Source organism: Coloeus monedula, assembly GCF_965178545.1.
Source record: "Coloeus monedula genome assembly, chromosome: 3".
NCBI classification, from domain to species: domain Eukaryota; kingdom Metazoa; phylum Chordata; class Aves; order Passeriformes; family Corvidae; genus Coloeus; species Coloeus monedula.
In genome coordinates, this window is record NC_138783.1 from 45,652,520 (window position 1) to 45,675,677 (window position 23,158).

At 39.2% G+C, this 23,158-nt stretch overlaps 1 protein-coding gene across 1 annotated transcript in view; it reads right to left on the reverse strand.

The window, feature by feature from the left end:
• Nucleotides 1–319: 319 nt before the first annotated feature.
• MICU2 (mitochondrial calcium uptake 2) overlaps nucleotides 320–23,158 on the reverse strand; it is a 142,923-nt gene continuing 120,084 nt past the window's right edge. Inside the window, exons 8-13 of the mRNA XM_082278636.1 lie at nucleotides 17,521–17,618; nucleotides 9,449–9,620; nucleotides 9,058–9,166; nucleotides 5,816–5,973; nucleotides 1,390–5,528; nucleotides 320–592 (exon numbers count right to left, since the gene is read on the reverse strand). Of these exons, the coding sequence (XP_082134762.1) occupies nucleotides 5,424–5,528; nucleotides 5,816–5,973; nucleotides 9,058–9,166; nucleotides 9,449–9,620; nucleotides 17,521–17,618 (642 nt within the window). The 3' untranslated portion in view covers nucleotides 320–592; nucleotides 1,390–5,423. The remainder of the gene's footprint in view (nucleotides 593–1,389; nucleotides 5,529–5,815; nucleotides 5,974–9,057; nucleotides 9,167–9,448; nucleotides 9,621–17,520; nucleotides 17,619–23,158) is intronic.

Below are 23,158 nucleotides of genomic sequence, written 5' to 3' on the forward strand. Positions count from 1 at the left end.
TAGTAGCATTGTTTCTTTTAACTTTAGGACTTATCATTTAATTGTGTCCTTTTCTCAAGATTAGTGGCAAAGCATCACACTTTGGTATCCTTTCTTCTCAATAGCGAATGTAATCATCTACCCTGTGACTCATCTGCCATTGCTTTAGGAAATACCTTCTGTGCATTTTTAAAGAGATGTACACAATGTTTTCAGTAATGTTTGCTCATTCCAATCGTATCAATCTCAAAGTAGATTAAAACACAGTAAGAGGCCACATAATTAAAAAAAAATCTGTATCCTGAAAAAGAAGAGGATTTTAAAAACACTTTATTGGCAAGTCTTGAAACAATTGGTTTTCTTGGGGGGGATTTAGAGCTACCAGTTGCTCCATGGGCTAATATTAAAACTGACAAATTTCCCCTACAGCAGTGGATCTGGGGCATAGTGTTGTGGTAGAACACCTCTGTAGTACATCCTTTCTCCAGGAAAGTGCTTGTGGCATTCACAAAGTACAGGTTTAGTCCAGCAAGGCTCATCTTCTGTGCTCCCTCTGCAGTCCATGGAAAAAGGCCAGGCCCTCCAAGGTTGTTTCAGAGCAGCAAGCTTGCATCTGAAATCACATGAGAAAAACTCCCACACATTGCTCTGAATTACCTATGGAATATCCCTCCTCCCAGCTTTTCAAATCTGCGTGTCTGAAACCTGGCCAAGATAAATCCAAGCCTAAACAGTGTTCTGCAAGGTGGTGCGTTTATTCTCCCACAGCCTCTTGCCTCCCATGTTACTTCCACCACTCGGTCAGCCTGGAAAGGCAGGCCACCCTTCTGCCAGAAGCAAAAGAGAATCATAGAATCATTTAAACAAGACTTCCAAGATCATCAAGTCCAGCCATTAATTAACCCAGCACCACCATGTCTACCACCACTAAACCATGTCCCCAAGTACCACATCTACACATCTTTTCAACACCTCCAGGAATGGTGACACAACTGCCTCCCTGGGCAGCCTATTCCAGTGCTTGCTTCCTTTATGTGAAGTACTTTTCCCTAGTATCCAATCTAAACTCACACTGGGCACATAGGTGAGGAAAAACATGGCCTTCTGCTTCTCAGGGCATGAGGTGTTGCGTCCCAGCCCATGCAGGTGGGAGCACTGCCGAGCAGGCTCCCTGCGGATGCCGGTGTGCAGGAGCAGCAGCCGGGCTGCGAGGACGGCAAGCAGAGCTCTGTGCTAGGGCACTCCAGTTAATGAACTGGAAACATTATTAACTAAGCCAATACCAGCCTAATGGGAAATCTGTCTTCACATATGTTGCACGATTTTTAAAAATTACTGAACCAACTAGGAATTGTTTAATCAACAAAGTGAACAGGAAACATTCGAATATGAGAGTGAAGAGACACGTACTTGTTTGCTGATTAATTTTGTGCATGCTGAAGTCTCTCAGGTTTTCTGTCCTGCAAAGGGCTTTTGGCTTCTTGTTGGGTGACATCTTCAGTTTCTGTAGAAGGAGCTTCTGTGGCCACCTGGGCACTAAAAATCTGTGTCTACATCTGCCATGCTCATCTTCATGCTTCCCTTATGACCAACTGCATTACAGGAGCTGTTGTTGGGTCAACTTGGATCTCACTAGTAATGACCACAACATCATTTGGGCATGTATTTTCTGTTTAGAATGACTGAAGGCTTTTTTCTGCACTGGAGTAGTTTCCTGACCCAGCTGTGACTATTTTATAGGAAAAATTAAAACTGAAGGTATGAGGCATGCTTACCCTCTCCTGTGAGAACTCCAGCATGAGAAGAAAACAGTATTTTTAATTTCTGATGTATACTTATTGATCCATTTCTATGTTTTAGTCAAAGTATGGTCAATATACCTGAATTTTACACTTCCTCTAAGCAACAGGGTTGTTCCCATTCTTGCCCTTTATTGGGCAGTGATCCTTATTTTGTTCTATGCACTGGACATGTGAAGTGCCATGAAACCACAGCCCATGGCCTGGCTTGTTTGTCTGCTATGCAGAACATGTACTACTCATTGTTGCCTGTTCTGTTGCAACCTGCCAACTTGAGTTAAACCCAGAGGGACTTTAGCTTTTAGAAAGAGGCTTGTACAAACTGAGACACCAGAATTAATTTCTAGAAACAACCAGTGAGTTTCTGTTACTTCTAGTATATCACACTGCATTTTTGCCTTTGCTTCCTTTGGAAATGAAGAATAAATGGTTCTTAAACATTACCTTAAAGTAAACAAAGAAATGTAAAAAGTGTTATTATAGGGATACAACAACTACAAGTCTGTAAAGGAGTTTTATGCTGTAAGTGGCTGCATTTGCTCTTGTGTATCCTTTTGATATATGTTATACCAATTTTTGAGACTTCTGCAATGTGCAATGTGTTAATCTTTATTCCACATAACATTCAGATGCAATGTTGTAGATTAAAAAAAATCAATTTTATTTAGTTTTTTTTATCTTTCTGTTCAGAGGAAGAGTTCCTAATGTTAAAACAAGTCATAATTGATATGTTTAGATTGGCATCTGGCATGAATCTTAAACTAAATTGTGTTGAGTAATGCCGACAGACAGGCTGCAAATACCATGCAGTCACTAGAAGGAACTAAAACATCAAACACTAAAACTATGATGAATTTCTTAAAAACCAGGGTTTATCTAGATACATAAACATCTCTTTCAACCTAAGGTATTAAAAATGAGATATTATTTTAAGACAGTTTTATAAAGCATTTTAGTTGACAAATAACAATAAACTACAAATTAAACACAGAGTCTGATTCTTCAAGCCTGATGGACAAGTCATCCCTGGCCTTTAAAGGAGTTCCTTCCTGGTTGCACTTTCAGGATAACTTCTGAAAATGACTCATAACTCTATTTTAATTCCCCCCTTTTTTTTTTAACTAGAGACACAAAATTCTTATAAAACCCAAGCATGTATCTTTGCTTTTCCTCTGAACTTGGCACCAAAGCTTTTGCTGAAAAATAAAACTTGAAATCCCTGAAAGCAGATACTGCTGATTGCACAAACCCAGATAGAAATGAGCACTGAGGAATTAAACTCCTAGATACACTAAAGCTAAATAAGTTGATTTTTCCAAAAGAAAACCAAACAGCTTGTAAGAAGGAACTAATTAGTAAACAAAACAAAACCACAAAAGCAATAAAAACCATCATAAACCTATTAGCTTCACACAGAATAAAATGTTAGGGAATAATCTCCATTCCAAAGTAAAAATGATTTGCCAAAATATGAACAGCAACAAATAAAAGGCAGCCTTGCATTAAAGCCAGAGCTGGCATGAAGCACACTTTGGGTGAACACACACACACTTCTGTGCCACAGAAGTTCTTTTCAATAGTGTCATTTTTTGGATAATTTGGTGAAGTGCAGCTGGCTGTGGTACTGTGGTGCCAGTCCCACTGCCCCACCTTTGCTCCCACCACCAGAAGCAACAAGCAATTTCCAAACACACAAAGTAAACCAGCCACCTGGTATCCTGCTGCCCACAGAGCACTGCACGGGTTCAGTTTGAGGGGAGGAGGCTGAGGCGTTTACTGTATTTGCATTCTTTCCACATGGTTAATTTCATTTGGATCGTTTCCTGGGGGAAAAAGGGATCCTTGATGGTCACTGGTGCCTGATCTTCCAGTCTCAGGACACCCCCACAGGCATGGTCTTGTTCTGGGTGCATGTCCATGACAGGACTAAAAGCATTATCTCTTTAACACTTTAGATTAAAACTCCAGGCTGAGGCCATGGAGGGAAGAGTTGCTTTGCTGGCCTCTCACTCTGTTCCCTAGGAGAGATCACGGTGCCAAGGCTTGGGCAGTAGGATCTGTCCTCAGCACAAATCTGCCTGACAGCTACTGACACACCAAACACATTCTCAGTAATCTCAGTATTCCTCAGGTGGGACCTTTAGGGTTTCCCAATGCATTCTCTACTGCCCCTGCACTGAGTGCAAGCTGCCCTGATGTCTCACCTATCATGGAAATCTCCCCTCTTCTCACATAACCCAAAGAAACGACAACCAAGCACCACATGTTCAGCTTAGTTACAACTTTAAAAAAAACATAGCTGCTGTCATGCAAAGAAAGGATGGATATTTCCTCACTGAGTGGTGAGATTTCTTGGTTATTTTTCTTGAGACATTTCCCTAGTCCATGTTTTGAGTCTATTATCTCTGTTATCACTAACCTGTCCTGAAAGGTTAAGCTTTCACCCCAGCTAAGACAACTCAGACAACTGAGGGGGGGAAACAGGAAGAACCTTGACAGCTTTACAGGTAAGTCTATCTCCTATATATCATGACCAACCAGGAAGAGTGATCTGGACCTGTGACTATTGGCTCCTGGAATTGTAAGAAAGACAAAACATGTAACGTGCACACCTGTGTACACAGAGATGCACCTTATGTTATTGCTAAGAAGTGTTCATCTGTAATTTCTAAGTGTTAGTCTTGATTTGTTCCTCCTTTTAGTGTTTAAGATCTTAGGTCTAATTTTGCATTTGGAGTAATAAACATTTGTACTTGGTTTTTTATTGGACACATTACTTCAACAATTGCTTATTATAACCTTGAATTCCTGAGATACTTCAGCTTTCCCTGTCACAGTCTTTAGTAAGATAAAACAACTACTTGTTATGCATTCATCTTCTGCAATACAATTAAAGCAAAATAGTCATGAGTCAAACTGTAGCTACCACTGTGTTTGATAGAATGAGGATTTTTTTCTTCTCATTTATACTATGTGGAAGAGATCTGAGACACTCAATGCACACTCATTGATCAATGTACAACTGTACAACTCTAAAGCCTGCATCAAGCCTATCAGTCTTGTATTTCCAGTTTAATATTAACACCATGAAGGCAGACAAAGCAGACATCCACACAGGAAATGGTGTAATCAAGCACCAGGAACCAGTACATGAGCAGATCCCCATAACGAGGTGTGAATTTTCCTTTTTGATTTAGGATAACTTGATTTAAAATGTGTTGTGCAAGTGACTTTGCCTTGTGGACCTCTGCCCTTACTGGAGAAGGAGAGCTGCTGTGTTAGTGGCTAACTGAAATGATGTCCACTCCTTCAACAGGAGATGATACTGCTGTGACGTTCCTGCCTGGGGGCACTGTTAAATCCTGTGTGTCCTGTATCCTACAGTGCAGGGTCAGACTCCACAGAGCAGTAAACAACACTATTCCCCAAAACAAGAGTATTTCTGCATGGAGTTGAAAAAGTGATACCAGTTCTGTAAACCACATTCATTGCACTGGAACAATTATAAAACTATTGCATTAGAGTCTGGGTTAATGACTGTAACTATAGCTAAAAAAAGAGCATTTTTGATTCAGTTATTATGTAAACAGGGCAGATAAACTCCCCTAAAGAAAAGCCACTTAAGCAAAAGAAAAATGGACTGCTTTAAAAAGGACTTTTCCCAGTTTGCTTCCACAGTTCTTTGGCTCCTTTAATGCTTTCTTTTTTCACACACTTCCAGAAACCTTGAATGCCTTGCTGCTGTGGTACCTGTTAATAAAGTTAAAGTGTGTTTAGCATTTACTCAAAACAGACTCCTATTCTCAGACTGTGTAAATACAACATATAATGTTGTGCTGCTGCTTCCATAGTTCACATGTGCAGTAACAAGTTCTTAGTGTCAGCACTCCTCCCAGATTCATACGCAGTAAGGGCTATCCAGTTTAAAATATATATCTTTTTCTATTCATTAACTCTACCTGTGTTTCTACAAGCATTTGCAAGATACTTGTAGCAATCATGTGTGGTATTTACAAACAATTATGTCAGCTTGTTACCCTCAAACCTCGATGAATTCGGTTCCTCACGACGCCAAGAAACTCGCTGTGGCTGAGGCAGTCATCTCCATCTAGATCAAAAATCTTGAAGATGGTATCCAAAACATTATCTGACAGATCCTGTCCTGTTGCCACCTTCACTGCTCTCTTGAACTCAGCTAATAAAGACATAATATTACATCACAGGTCACTGATATTGCAAAGAAAATGGAAAGCACATAAATAGCAGGATTCTGTCCAGTTTACAATGTCTCATGGGTATCCTGACTGTAGAATTTGGATGTGTAAACCAGTAAACTATTAGGAGGCCTCAGTTCATGTATTCTTGAGCTTGCTTATTCTTTTGTAACACTATCCTTATTAATTTTAAGCCTTTGCAACGCACTACTTCTCAAGCAACAGTATGAGTAATAATTTTTGCTAAAAATAGATGAAAACTTACATACTTTTGGCTGTTACCTGTTCATAGGAATGGTGTTTGCCTCACTACGCTCTCACAAAGAACCTTACCATTTTATCTCAGGCCAGTTTCATAACAATTCATTCTGCAAGAAAACTCTTCTCCTCAGAGAACAGTATGTTATGATACGCTCCACCTCAACTAACAATCTCCTCAGCAACTCTGCAGAAACACCGACCATCAAATGGTCAATGCACTGCTTACGGCACATGGCTTCACATACCTGCAGTTCTGGTTTTGCGAGAAGTTGGCTACCTCCTCTTAAATGATATTGAAGAGTTAATGAGGGCTTGTGGCAGAAAAAGCTGCCATACCTCTCTGGAGATGTATTTTCATCTTCAGCTTTTTTTTTCCTTCTATTTACACCACCATGTGCACTACAGAAATACCCACTATCCCCCCACTTTTGGTCCTGTGGTGCACAGAATTTGGAGTTTTGACTCAAGGAAGATGAGGAAGTGTGTGGGGCTGCCACAAAACAGCAGCTCATAGGAGTGACAGGATTACTGTTTATTATAGCAAGCACAATTGCAACACATGAATTGGATGCATTTTTGAAGGCATCATGGAAGTTTGAATTTCAAAAAGGAACTGGAGGTTATTGAGGTATAGCAGTATTATAGATTATTACAGCAAGTTGTCCAATGAAGTCATAAATGCAGTATTAATGTGCTTCTGCTTTCATAAACAAGGGCTGTTTATAAATAGTGCTATAAATATGATTAGTTCTGAAGCTTACTAGAGGGAATGGCATTCCTGACATAGCTCTCATCTTTGTCTCTTTCAACAATTCCTGTACAAATGTAGTTGATTATTTCACAGTTGGTTTAAATAGATTTAAGTTGAAAATCCTTCTGTAAAAGTATACCACAACTTGAAAAAGACATAAAATATGGGATGTTTACAGTAGTGTTAATTTGGTCTTTGAAAAGATGTTAACTGTTTCAACTCTTGAAGCTGAATTTGAATCCAGACATGGCAATGTAGTTTTTTTGAATACAATATGAAAAAAAGGAGAAAGATCTTCTACAACAGTGGGGCATAACAATCTTCAAACCAAGAAGGGCCACCTTATCAGAGACAAAAGATGAGTTGTGAACTTAGAAGAAAAATAAGTTTAGAATGAAAGGAAGGACTAAAAGACTGTCTTATTTTTAGATAAATGTTCACGTGTGTGAATACACAACATGTACACACATGCAAACAGCAAAATGAAGAACTCAGCCAGATTCAGGAGAGGATTAGACATATAGATATGTAACATCTGTGAGTTACCTCAGCAGCTGACTGCTTTCCATCACAGAGGGGTTCAGTGCATAAGCAGAGTAGTAATGAAAGTCACGAGTTCTAAATCCCCCAGTTTTCTTCGGTTCAAATCCCATCCAAACACTTCTCATTCAAGAACATGTATTTCTCTTTCCATCTTCTCACATCTCTCATGTTTTTTCACATGAGCCCATCAAATATTAATTTCAATGGATGTTAATACCTCCTCACATTTCCTTAGGAACTTTTTGTGTTGTTATTTTGAAAAAAATTACGAGAGTTGTCCTTCAAGTGCAACAACTAAGTAACAACCTCAAGATTAGAACAAAAAGCATTTGTAGGTCCATAAAACTTTTGTTGCATTGCTCCTGTTTCTCCTATATGGGAAGGAATCAACTCCCCTCCTCCAAAACTTTATTTTAAATCCCACTTTACTACATTGTTTCTTTTTGATCAACATAATTGCATAACACTACATAAGCACATGGAGAAAGCAATATGGACAAAGCAAGAGATTTCTACTGTTTAGTTTCTTCAGGAAACTATAAGGGAAGAGCTTTATTATTACAAACTGTTACTAAAGCATATATTGTTTCAGTAAATCCTTCCTCATCTAGAATTAACTTTGACTGAGAGCAGCCCTGTGGAGAAGGACTTAGGGATATTGACGGATGAAAAATTGGACATGACCCAGCCATGTGCCCTCACAGCCCAGAGAGCCAGAGGTGTCCTGGGCTGCATCCAAAGCAGCGTGGGCAGCAGGGCCAGGGAGGGGATTCTGCCCCTCTGCTCTGCTCTGGTGAGACCCCACCTGCAGTGCTGCATCCAGCTCTGGGGTCCCAGCACAGGGAGGACATGGAGTGAGTCCAAAGGAGGGCCACAAAAATTATGTGATAATTTGGGATCGAGCACCTCTTCAGTGAAGAAAGGCCAAGAGAGTTGGGGATGTTCAGCCTGGAGAAGAGATACCTCTGGGCAGACTTTATTGTAGACTTTCACTATATCAAGGGGGCTTATAAGAAAGAGAAAGAGAGTTTTTACCAAGGCCTGTAGTGACAGGACAAAGCAAAATGCTTTCAAACTGAAAAATGGTAGATTTATACTGGGCATAAGGAACTGTACAAAGTTGTGGCTGTCCCATCACTGAAAGTGTTCAAGGTCTGGTAGGGTGGGGATTTGAACAACCTGATCTAGTGACAGAGTTCCCTGCCTGTGGCAGAGAGTTTGGAAAAATGACCTTTAAAGGTCCCTTCCAACCCAAACCATTTTACGATTATGCTTTAGTCTGCTGTGATTAATCCACACATGATAGCACATTAGAACTTATAAATGAAAATATTTTGGAAACTTTTTATTATTATTTTTTCATGAAATAGAACTAAGTCCAAATACAGAGCAGTATAACATTTTTGGACTTCACTGTGTTACTTTGGGATAACTCATTTACATTAGTTCCATAATTAAAATGAATTTTTTTCCTTTAAGAAAACCCATATGAAAGGTGTACAGCACTTACCCCGCTTAACAGGACGATTGGCTACAGTAAACATCTGCATGGCAATAGAAAAGTCTTCCAGGTTATTTGTGAACTTGCAGAAAGTCTTGAATTCTTCCAAACTGATGTTCTAGAGTATCACAGAATTCAGATGATATATAATGACTAATACATTCAAATCCCAATTATTCTATGTCATTAAATCTGGTGAGACTTAGTGTTTAGATGTGATTGCCTACTCATTGATATTCGTATTTCTCAGTTGGCAAATCATCATTGCTCTTATTTGTATAAAATTCAAGGGCTGAAATAATTCATTTGGCACCTGGTTACCTCATTAGATAACCACATTCAAATGAAAACCTGGGCACACAAAGGAAGAAGCAAAACAAAGCATACTTCGGGTACCAACCTCTCCTGCGTCAATTCTGTCTTTCACATTCTGCCAGTAAATTTCATTGTTTTCCTCATCAGTGAAGTACAGCAACCATGCTGCAAAGTCTTCTTTTCTCATGACGCTCAAACCCTTTGCAAACTTGATGAATTCCATTTCTTGGACTTCTGTTTGCAGATTTTCCATGAATCTAAGCGTAAACAGATATTTTCCAACAGTTGATACTTCCATCCCTGATCACCACTACTCCCTTAGCTACTAAGTGCAGCAGACACCAGCTCTGAGCCACAGACACTGTCGACACTTGCTTAAAAATACCCCCCCGGTTTAATTTTCCCGGTGCTCGCGGATGTTTCCACGGCTGCATTTCCATAAGGACACCAGCAGGACGCGCTCTCGGCCTGCACAGGCAGCTGCTGCCAGCAGAACTTAGGGACACACCAGACATCTCAGTTTACTCGTGTTTAAGAATGCGCAGACAACCAGATAAAAGAATTGGTAAGGCAGCAGCATAATGAATGAATGAAAAAGGACATGGTAACTGAAGGCCTGACACATGATTTATGAGGTTTCATATTAATAAGAGAGGAATGACAGGACCGGAAAGTCTGAAAAGATGAGGCCATAATAATCACAAAGGTGAAAGAGGAAACTTGAATTAATGGCTGTAGGAGAAGACGACTGAAAGTCTCAAAGATTGTAACTACATACAGAGGTTTGGCAAATCAGTTTTGTGCTCACTAGAGGATGGATTAGAGGGGATTACAATTGACTTGTACAGAGTTCTGAAGAGCACAGAAAATGATGTTGCAGGGGTTTGGGAAGGTAAGAAGAGAGCTGCCTGAAAGTTAACAAACATCAAGGTTTTTAGGAGACACCCATTCTTTCAGGAAGGAAAGAAAAAAGTATTAAAAGAAGCAAGTAACAACCTGCAGGTACAGAGCTGGAACTGTTGAGTTGTAGCTTTGAGTTTCCCCAGTTTGGTCTACATGGCTAGCACTAATTTTGAAAAAGTTAACACAGACAATACTGTGTGATCCATTTGATATTTTCCACTTCAGAAATGGGGCAATCCAAAAACAAGTGATGACTTTTAAACAAAGGCTAGAACCAGTGGTGCTTGCCAGAATGCCTTCAGTATTTCAGAAGAACCCTGCTTTATTGAGTTGCAAAAATTATTGACAGGAGGGAACGAAGTACTCCCATACTGGGACAAAGCAATTAGTTGGAGAAGAGGACAGCTAAAGGTCTATGTAGCCAGTATCAACAGAGGCTCATTTGCTCATCAGTGTTTGCATGGCCTCACTGGGTTTGAATTCTTTCCCTCGAAATTATGGCATTTGAGTCCACACAGCTATCTTTAGTTCTTTAATGAGATCACTTGGACAATTAGTAGCTCAAAGCTCCGTGAAGTCTGTAAGGGCTTAGCTGAAGACTGCTGTTCCAGCATAAGCTCTCTCTTGCATTTTTTCCTCTAACAGGTAGAGCTGCACATGCAAATAAAGGGCCAACAAATGCTTCACAGCTCAGGACATGCAGGTAAATAAAAGCGTGATAGTGGAAGTGAATTTATGTTTTAGGCTAGGGCTGAATTAGGGTAATACTGAGGAGGGGTACAAAATGCTGTCACATTTTATATGTGCCTTTTTCTGGTCTAGTAAAGGGGATCCCACAGTATAGCCTAACACTACCTCCACAGTCCACCTTAAGACTTGACACACTTTCAATTCCCCCACTCTACCTCTCAGAAGTGGATGAAACACCAAAGGACCAGTTAGTGCAACCAGTGTGACCGGGCAGCTCTTTGTCTCGCAGAGCAGTGAGAGCTGCCTTGCACAGCTTGCAAACCACTCTTCTATTTTCAGGCCCAGCTCCTGTCTTTGTAACTCACGAGGAGACCGCTTCCTCTGGCCAGCACCACAGCCAGTGTGTGCCAGGGAGACTGGCTCCATGGGCTGGCACAAGCAGCCCTGCCGCACCCACAGCCCCCAAGAGTCTCCTCAGGTCTTGGGAAAGGAGGTCGAGGAGCAGAGGGAGAGAACAGCATGGACCTGGCATGTAGACCAGGCATGGAGTCAGCCCAGCAGAGACTGACTAGGGCCACTTGGCTGCATTTTGAGAGCGGCCATCACAGACAAGGAGAAGATGGTATCTGGGATGTGTGGCTTGGACTTGGCTGGAAGTCACAGCCAAGACTGCAGAACAGTATCTTTGACTGTAGTTTCTAACCCATGTAACATCTGGTCTGGAGGAGGAGAAGTTGCTGAAAATGAGGTCACTTAAAGAAATATGCCTAGAAATTGGGTGCAGGGAAATGAGATAACATGTGTTTTGTTTTCTTGGATTTTTATCTATGGAAGGTGGACATATTTTGCAACAGACTTAAGGTCTTGAGACCTGAGCTACTTATCTTGGGGGGCAAGCTCTCAGTCATTTGCTTTACTGGTCGCTAGCCACAAGCGACGACATAGAAACAGATTCTTCCACTTTTTCTGAATATTGCATTTCCTTAAGCAGAAAAGCCTTGGTGACCTGCCCTCTAGCCACACCCAATAAAGGCAGGAAAGCTGAAAGATCAATCATTTCAACATGATGAGGAAGAAGACCACCAAGCTGCACACATCAGCCTGCTGAAAGGGGCAGCAAAGCCACAGCGAACAGTGAAAGGTTTGGCTGTGGCATTTTCAGCGTGTTTGTGCTCCTGCACCCTCTTCTAATTGAAGTTCATTTTAACTTGTAGGCTTGCTCCTGGCAAGCCAGAGTGGGAAGATTTCCTGCTGTATCAACTGCTACTTGGAGCAGTAGCTGAAATGTGCAATTTAAATTTTATGTGATAGCTTCCCGTATTACAATAATTAAAATACTATGAATCATCGCATCAGCATTCTAGGTCACTCTTATTCCCAGATGTGAGAGTTAAAAATCCTAATGAGGTTTTTTAAAGTGAAAGTTATTAAAAGTTATTAAAAATAACTTTCTGGTTAGGAAGTAAAACTTGATACATAAATGTCAAGACACCACTAGGGATACTTCCTTTTGTATCTTCTGGATCACGGTGCAATGAGTTTCAGCTGCAAAGTCCTCAAAATGGATCCAGATATTAGAAAAAACAAGTACAGGAATGAAATTCCTACTCTCCCAAAGTCAGTGGGATCTTGGCTGGGGACTTTGTAGGGAGTCAGAATTCAAGTACAGGAACAGGATTCTGATGTGCTCTACAACTAAAAAATAATTACACTGGGAATACTCTTATGCTATAATAGGTTGAAAATAAAAGAAAGCTCCAAGTTTCCAAGTAACAAAAAGGAGAGGTAAACCATAAATTTATAAGATGAGGAAAAGGCTAGGAAAAGAGAGCACTTTCCTTAAGACAGCCCACTTTATCCACACTCTCTAAAACACCCACGTAGAAGGCCAATGGCCAAATTCGTTATCGTGTTACAACAGCATCCAGAAACCTTATCAGGATTTATCCCTCATTTTCTAATGTGCTCTACTTTAGAAAGAGGGAGTCTCTCAAGGCTTTTGGCAACTCAGCTTTAATAGTGTTAATCCACCACAAATAAGAAATGAAAATGAATAAGAGAGTGGAGACCTCAGGAATGCAGCTATTCCTTCTCCAAGTGGAGAAGTGCTAGCATTGTATTCTTTATGGCACACAAAGTAGTAGATTGAAACATTAAAGGAAATGTTAGGGAAAGGGTTTTTTCTACCTCTTGACCTGAACTGTCTGTGCAGAGCTTTAACATTCTTAATGCAGAACTGACCAGTTCCTGTCACACTGATTTTTAGGAAGGAAATCTAACAACAAAGTTAGTGATGGATATACCACCCCAGCATTTGTACCATGCTTTGGCTCCTCTTTGGACACCAAAGTCCTTTTGAAGAATTGATAACCCTCTCTGCACCAAAAGACTGTGGCAAACCAGCTTTGAATTGCCTTTTTGCAATCTGACTTTCAAATCAGAATGTAGAAAATCTAACAAAGGCTTGACCATTAACCTTTAGAGAACATTTAGATCTATGCTTGTAAATTCAGGTTTGCAAGTGTTAAGCCAGTTAACTGATCTCTCAATTTTCAGAATTGCAGGCAAAACCCTCTTTGATTTACTATCCTTAACATTTCCAAACCAACCAAACCAAACAACTCACTTGCATTTATAAGTGTTCTGTAGAAACTAACCAAGCTATTCTTTTGCTAAGCTTACAGGAAATAAAGAAAAAGATTTTTCTCAACCCCTTTACTAAGTATTTGGGAAATATTCAGATTGAGTTATGATAGGAATATCATGAAGCCAGATTGTTGCTGTTCTCCACTTCCTCACTGCCTGATCTTGGCTGTACTTGATGTAATCTCTGTGTGTATTAGGATTCTCTCTATATGCACACACATAGATAAAAGTGTAGGAACAGAGACAGGTAAGGAGGCAATCACACTCTATTTCTGCAAAGCAATTCCAAATTCCCAGATGGAAATCACTGAAAATGTACAAGCTGTCATCACAGCAGAAGCACAGATTGCTGGATGACAATGTTACCTGAAAGACATCCTGCATCCATGCACTGGCGCACACACACCACAGCCCCCCAAAAATGTCAGCACTAGCAGTGGGGTCCAGCCTGGATCATTCTGGCTTCTTAAATGAAAGGTTTCAAATAAAATGTATCAAGAAATTCAAAATACTGAAAGAAAGAAACAGGATAGGTAGGGAAAAGGCATGATCTGTGTATGGTTATACCATTTGTGACCTTCAATCTAAAGCAGAAATAAAAAAAGAACCATAATTAAACAGTATTTCTGGTACAAAATTCTATTAACTGATGAAAAGTTTGGAAGCAAGAAATCAGGTAAGAAAATGCCATAAACTGGATTTGAAATGTTAATTTTCCTCATACAGTTAAAAGATGCCCATTATTTAACTATACTGGGAAGCACTTTTTTTGTAAGACATCCCAGGAAAAAAACAACAATCAGTGAGTTTTTTTGAATATCCTTTCCATACTCTCTGCACTTTTTTTTTCCATCAAGGAGACTGTGACAGATTTAAGCTTGCTTGGGGACAGATTACAGAAAAAAATCACAGCAGTCGTAAACTGTTTAGGGAGTGAAATACTGTCTCCTCTTTTATTCAGGATTAGACATACTTAAACAAGATCAGTAAGGGACGTTTTTCAGGGGGAAAAAACCCCCAGTGTCTGTCAGGAAGAAATATTTCCTATACCTAGAAAACGAAATAATTTCCTACTCAGAATAAAAGATAGTACATATGATATAGCTGGACACTAAAGCACAAGTTAAATTTGTTTTTTGGAAGGAAAAGACCAAAAGTTATTTCTGTATTAAAAACCAGGAGAAATCCATACAAAAGAATAAAAAAGCCTTGAATTCTGGGGCCATTCTCTACAATAGGATCTGGTATTAGAAGATGAAAGATTGCTGAGGTGTAAAACTGAGTGGTGGTCATGTGAAACAGAAACTTGTTCAGATCTTCTGAGAAGAAAGTCGGCTTCCTGTATTAAATCTACCTTTCTCTGGTACATGATTTTATGCTTACTGAATATTCTTCTACATTTTCTTAAAATGTTACAGGAAAATACTGCTCCAGCTGTATTTGACTAAGAGGCCACACCTTTAGTAGTGATATACATAAACATACTCCAGAAATTTAAATTTCCTAACATTTGCCAGGGCAAGCTCTCGCCTTTGAAATTGTAAATTCTTATTAATAATTACTATATTGTCCTTATGTTAAGGACAATACAACTAATAAGAACTAATCTAGTAGTCTGGAGCTGAACATGTGTTCCCTGAGTCCTACCTTAAGGAGCCTGAAGATCTCTGAAAGTACCTTTACATTTGACGACAAAAATGCCTGAGGATTGTCCATGTGTGTATCAATACCTGTGATTTCCCAAGGAGCAAGCACCAGCTGGAGACAGATACCTAACCATTTTCCCTCCCTATCCTAAGTGTGCCTCCTGTGGTCAGGGCAGTAGGAAGGGAGACACAAGAACTGGTTTACAACAGCCTCATTGCTCCAAGAGATGTAGACAGTTTCCATTTTCTTTGTGCCATGTGAATGCAAAGAAAGAAGAACAGGGCAAATTAATTGCCCTGGTGTATCGACTGTGGCTGTCTGACATTTTTAAAATGTTTGGACTGTGGGCTAAAAGGCTTTGACAAGGCTGGTGTACGTGTAGTTACAGATGGTTGCACACTTAAATGGATTTTCTAATGCCAGACAAACTGAAAAGAGGGAGCATGAGGAAAATATATGTAAGTGATGAGATGAGAACAGTGGTCTCAGCTTTCAGAATTCCCATGTAAGTACAGTGAAATTTCACAATGAAAGTATTCCTGTTTTTTGGGGGAGGGGGTTCTTTTATATTTTTTGTGTAGGGTTTTTTTTTTTAGTGGTTTTGGTTTTTTTTTTTTTAGTAGTTTTTAAGGACTCTCAATATCTGTGTATTTAACTAATGTGACAAGTTTTAGTGTGTCCTAATCAAACTTAATCACCTCTACTTTCTACTAGGTACTACACTGATCAATGGAAAAGCTTTCTAGGCAAGAACTTGGAAAATGATAAAAGCATTTACCATCATTATTTTCAGCTTTTGACAATGATCTATGTCTGTACAGCTCATCAGTCATTTCTTGCAAAAACAGTGTGGCACTTTGATCAAACAGCCAACAATAGCTTCCCGCATAAGGTAAAGTGTTATGAGAGGCCATCAGATAGAAATCACATTTTCTCTGAACAATAGGAACCCAGAAATGATGTGCTTGATTTACTAGCAAATAAAATCATGTGAAAGGTGATATCCTCACAGAGGTTAAAAAGACAGCGATCCTTTTATTCACCTTTCTGCGTGTTAAATAAACTCCAGTGTCACGCTGCAGCTGAGATGGAGTGTCTACGCAGTGATAAAGAGGCACATTCCAGCCCTACGAAACGTAACTGCCATTGTTGAAAAATTACCTGCATTAAACCTTACACTTATCCCACAAATTTTAAGAGCAAGATGTGGGAGTTTGATTTTGATTACAGGCCTCTATCTGTGTGGCAGGCAAAGGTCTTTAACCTATGCGTTCTGAATGTACAAGGTACATAGTTTCATCAATGTCATGCCTCATTCGGTCAATGTAGGATTTTATCTAAAACCTGAGGCTTTTCAGTTTACACTGTATATGCAAACACAACCTTTTACTGGTGCTCTCTGCCTTTTGTTTCATTGAGAGGATCTATGGTATTTATAGAAAAGGGAGCTGGAGACATCTTAAACTTATTTTACTCACTTAGATTCCTATTTGGCTGAGGTCTTCAAAAGGGAAAGGTTGTTTATTTGAAGACTGGTATGCACCAGAGCCACTGGAGCCAAACACTTTTTAGTCTACTGATTGCAAAAACATTCATTTTTAAGAGCACTGCCACACATTCTCCACTTCTGAATACAAACTGAAGTAAAACACATTAATCTATTTTTGCAGTCTGTAAATGATTGATTATTTTTGTAGAAAAGGTAATACTGATATAGATAATCTTCTCTTGATGCCATGCTACAAGATGTCTGTCAAGATTCAGGCAGGTATCTGCATAGTCCTACTGCAGAAGTAGTTCAAAGGGTAAAGGAAAAGGCACAGGGAAAGTTTCAACAGAAATTGGAATTTGAAGCAAGTGGAGAAGTTGCCTGTAGCTTACCATGACAGCTCTAATGGGGAAGGAGGTATCTCAGCTCAGAAAATATTTTTTAATTGATTAGAAATAACTTCTTTTGTGATTTGGTCACAAAAAATACTCATGAATCACATTGTTTTAAGGTATACCACCACAAATCTGCCAAGAATGGGAGTCCCAACCCTCCCAGCCCACTGCTGCTTGGAGTTAGCACAGTGCTCAGCTCCTGCAGACAGCAGACTCTAGGAGCTAAATGGGGAATTCAATCATGCAAAATCATGAATAATCTCCACTTCATTGCTTAACTTTCTGAATCAGCTCAGTGTGAGGTCAGATTAATGCCAGTGTTGGTACAAAGCACGGGGGGTAGGAACAAGACTGGTTCCTGTTAGGCTTGCCTAGCTGAAAAAATACCTGAAAAACTCGGAAAAGCGAAGTTTTTCCTTTCCTTGTTTTCCAAAGAAATGTACCAGCAACATGGTATTAACACCACAGCTGTCCAGTTCTGTTTCCTATAAAACAAAAGAACTATATGATTGTTATGCACTGCATGACCATTAATACTCACCATGAATCTAAAAATACTTATTTGAACTAGAAGTTCACAAGAGATGCTTGAAATTTAATTACTGCTCCCAAAGCTATCGCACAGCATCTCAGAGTTAAACAACTCTTCCACATCAACTGCTAATAGTGTATTACAAATACACTTCTAAATACTCTGTATGAAAGATAAGAACAATTTCCAACCACCATCAGTGCATTTTATTATCAAAATGGAGAAGGTTGCAAGTTAAATCTTTAAGAACCTTTATTCTTAGGTGAATAGAAGGCTTAAATAAAGTTAGTATCTGTAAGGAAGTTTTTAGTTAGGTATTTCTAATGTTACAGCCATTTAAAAACATTCATGATAGTCTAATAAATGGAGCTAGGAAAATACAAACACTGACAACACTCTATTATAATATTGTCTTACCAGGCTTCTTGGAAATTTTCAGTGTTAGTGACTTTTAAAAATGTTTTTAAAATCCCAAGAAGGAATTTCTGCAGAGAAGTGATACACACTGTTTCAACTCAATCTTTAACAAGCCTAAACCCACACATAATGCTGGATATTTCTGCTCTATTCTTCTTTCAGCACTAGCATACTGGCATTTCTTTGAACACAACAAAACACTAAGAAACATGAAGAGAGAATTTTTTTTAAAGTCTGTAGGGATTTCAGCAAACTATTCTTATGACATCCAAATAGCCTCTGTGTCTTTTATCTGGTTGAAGAGGTAAGATGAAAGACAAGAGTCTATTCATAAGATTTAACGCTAATGATTATTTAGCTTTCAGCATCATCAATAACAAGTCCCATTAGTCCTCCATGTTTCATGCTTACTGCATACATGACACAGTTATTTTATAGTTAAAGCAGTAACATTCCTCATTTCTACTACAAGCTACAGTTCACCAGATGCCACTGATATGAGTTATATATGAGTGAACCTAGAAAAAAACACTTTTCAAGCCATATGCAAGCTGTACTTACTGAACTTTTATCATTTAATTGCAGGCAAAGAATATTTAAATACCCCCAAGATCCATCCTTCTGAAGTTTAAACACTTCAGATTACTGTGAAGACTGATGCATAAACATTGGTATATGCTTTTTTGAAAGCCAAAAGTCAAAAATTCATGTATGCTTAGTTGAAATTCAAACCCAAACTATTTATATCAGAATGCAAAGTTTTCTAAGAAGAAACAGAGAAGAACCCACATATCCCTCACTGCAGCTAGATTCTAATCTGCTTTTTGTGGGTTTTGCTTACATGTTTAAAGGAGACTTGAAAAATGCAAGAAATAAATTTGCTGATGTAATTTTATAAACTGAATTCATGATTCCACAATTTAATGCTTCTGATTTAATTACTCCATATTATAATCAGTGTTGCATTGAAAACAAACTGAAAAATGAAGTTTAAAACAACCTTTTCAAAACTGAGTCTGTGACTGAAAAAGCTCTTTTCTTCTATTCATATTTCTCTAGTTACAAGATAGAAAAAGGCATACAAACAATACCTACCTCATCTTATCTAAGATGACAAAGCCTATCCCTGGATTTATAACAAATATGCACCTACTTGCTGACTACCTTCTTTATCAGTTGAAATTCCACAGTGAAGTTGGCAGATGTCCAATCACTATGTTAGTGAGAGTTAAATATATTTTAAAACTACAAAACAGTACATTTCTTTAAAGCATAAAATGCAATAGGAGACCACAGAGACTACACCTTAAGGGTAAAATTTCAAAAAATTGCTTTTCCTAAAGTTAATGCTATTAAATTAAAGTACATGTTAGTACATAATTCCTTTTTGTCCACAGAACCATTAGGAGCTTTTGCTGCTGATCTGTATGAATTAGTACCGACATGACAAATCTTTGTTAGAAGATAATGAGAATTCTATTAATATTTCCAACACCTCGCCCTCCTGAGCTTGGGTAAAAGAATAACTTACACTTGGAATGTCTCTCTTGGCAATGAGAATGAAATGGTAACCCAATCCCAAGCTGTAAAGCAGACCAGACTGGTAGCTTTGAATCACTATCTAAACGGAGTGAAAGTTTGTATTCTGGTGTATCTGGGTGCTTCAGGCCCTGGGAGGGTGCAGCATAGAACCCTTTTGATCTGTGCATTTTACAGAAAGCTGAGGCACAGAGTGGAAAAAGGATGGACCACAATAGTCTGAGTTTCATCTTGATAGAAGCACAGGATGGGGCAGAGACATGTATCACAACTGGGGAACTCAGACATGTTCCAGGGTCCATTGGTTCAGACAAAGAATCCCAAAGACCACACAATCTGATGCCACACAAGTCTATGAACTAATGAACATGTGTGCACATATTACAAACATAGGCTAATTTTCCTAGAGTAATGTTAACGCCTCCTACACTTTTCAAAAGCAATATGAACTGCTGAATTATGCAATTATTCCTTTTAAAGTAAGATCAGATAACACAAGTTATTTCCTTATTACATTACACAGGCTGTTAACATAAGAGGCCTGATGCTGCAAACACTGAGTCATGGGCAAAGACCTACCTAATCCTGTAGCTCCCCACTGAGCTTTTGACATTAAGGACCTGATACTGCAGCAAGTACCAACAAGTGCCACTGAGAAGAAACTTATCGCACAGTGAGATGGGATTTTCAGAATAATGTACCTAACTGATTTTCAAAACTCATCTGAAATGTTAATAGACTTACTGTCTCTAGATTCTTACCACCTTTCCTTGCAGATTTTGCCTGAGGCATGACTGGAAAGCATTCGCCATGATTAAAATCTGCAATTCACTTCTTGTTCTCTTGCTTGCTTCCTGAGAGATGGTATTTGCTGTGCAATGTCTTATTTCACTAGATATTGTAGAAATAATGTGTATTTTGGATTGAATACGTTTTTTAGTTAACACAGAAGGAGAGTGAGTAGATGGAAGAATGGGTAGAGAAGTGAGGTTGGGCAAGGAGGACAATATCTTAGTTTCTGTCTGCTAGTGGTGTCCCTAATCTTTCCAAAGGTAAGACTAAATCTTTGCAAATTTTTCTGAGTCCACTTCTCTGGAATCCTCTTTGTTTTTAAGCCGCTAGCTCAGTCAATTCATCATGCCAGGCTTCTATCCCAGGCTAGCTTTGCACACTGCTCATGAGAATTCAAGCTTTCTGTCATTTTGAGAGTCTCCAAGATGCTGGGATATATCCTACAACTCAGTTCTGGTAAGAAGGTTTAAAAGATGTGTCCATTATGAAGTTTATCCTAACAGTTACAGTCAGACAAAAGAACTGTAAACAGGCCAGCTAGTGGGACCAGGAGATCCAGATTTCCAAAAGCAGGCCTTTTTGGCAAAGCCCAGACAGGCTTAAGTGGGTTCCAGAACGAAACAATGTATTTTATGATGAATCAACTTTCATCATAATGTAAATGCATACTAAAGCTTCTTCATGTTTTGCAATGCATAATCTTACTAGGTAGGATTTAAGAATACCTCAGGTCTGATGCAGAAGGGCTAAAATGTGCACAGCTCATTTTACAGATGGTATAATAGACAATATTTGAGAAGTCTGATAGAACATCTTCTAAACAATAAACAGCATCCAGTAACACCCATAATTCCTATTACTGGGAGGATTAGTTGCTTTTTAATAACAACTAATGCCATGGAATCACTCTGCTATACACTTAGGGCCTTTAGTAATGAAGAACATGTAACTTCATGGACATCCTCAGGTACCAGTCCATCAACCACAGTTCTGCATCAATTCATAAGGAGGTACAGAATAAAAACGGTTTCCACCCCAAAGGGGCTAAAACTAATCTGGGAGTAGATGCTGTAGGAGATACTTTATGCCCCAAATAGAAACAGGTTGAAACTTGTCTTGTTGTCAGCAGGTCGACTGTGCCAAGCAGTCAAGGAATGGCACTGTTGCACTGCAAAGCCCAAGGCTGCCTGACTGATGCCCTGCTGGCAGCCAGGAAAAGCAGCTCCTACACACAGCTGGGGACAGCTCCTCACAAGAACTCAGGCCCCGCTTCTCTGTTGTGGCATGCTTTAAAAATATTACTTTACACAAAAAGAAGAGATTCCATAATGAGGACCCCCTCGGGAGGTGTGATGTGCTATGAAACCCACTCTTTTGATCAAGGCAGACTTGGCCTCAAAGGCTGAGCACATCCATCCTCAGCACGCGCAAACCCTCTTGCTCTCCGTGCTGAAAATGGCGCAGGCGGCCTGTGACCAACTCCTGGGACAGCCAGCCCCTGTTCAGACGTGTTTCTTTCTCTCTCTTGAGGTTATGATGTCATCAGATCAAATGGAAAAATAATTTCCTTGTCCATGAGGTAAAAAATGATCCAGCACTTTTTGAATAGCCTAATATTTTGGTGTCAGTTTGGTTCTTTAGGGCATTTGCCTGCCTGGAGAGCTTTCTTTAAAGCACACAGGAACATCACACTTTTTGGTTTAAAGTATTGAAAAGCTTTCCAACAGAATTTAATGTTAAATTGCTGATAGCAAACATACATATTTATGTTGGATAAGATAGGTCAAGAAAAAATGTGCATTCCATCTGAACTGAGGGGTTACAAGATTAATGACAGACTCTTTGGGGAGGGATATTAATTTTAGTCTTGGACTAGATTCTTGTAAAATTTGATCTGTAGCACCCCTGTTACAGAGTACTGCTGCACTACAAGAGCATAGCTCCCAACCACCACCTTCCCTCAGTTTTAGGCAGTCTTTAGTTATACTGAGCTAGGCAGACTTTGAAGCACTGGGTAAAAGACTTTAAACCAGTCAGAGATTCTAGGGGAGCAGATGGGCAAGTTAAGACCACCTGCACAGTTCCTGTGGCTGAGGAGATGCACCACAATTCTGCAATGTCCGAAGGTCCAAGTGTAAATCCTCGTATTGACCAGGTAAGCAGTGACAAATGTGTGAATGACTAATGCCATTTACCTCGTTTAGACCCACAGAAAAAAAATATAAAAAACGAGAAGTAGACAGGTTAAAACAACTGATACACGAATAATAGGAAATTATTAATGTGAGTCTAAAAGTACACTGCATATAGTCAATTTTAATTCAAAAGTTTTCTGTTTAAAAGAGATTAGTAGCTGTGTTTCCAACTACTAGTTAAATGTTAAAAAAACCCGAATCATACTTTTCACACTTTGTATGAAAATGTAGTCACTAGGGAATGCAGAAGTATATGTTTAATCATCTGGAAATGAGACAATGCACTTATTTCCCAACATTAATTTCATTTCAACAACAAATATAGAACACTCTGTATTGTCATTCCTTTTCTAACAGTACTAATTCATAAGTTTACCCATTACATAAAGCACATTAAATTAGAGGTATTGGAAGTACTTGAGAACTCATTAATCTAAATTGAAGGGCCTGAGAGCAAAGTCCCTGATCTAGACAACTGGTCTGTCCAGTAGGTATTTGCCCCCATTAGCACAGTTTTCATGGCCAGAACACTAAAGCACCTTACACTGTT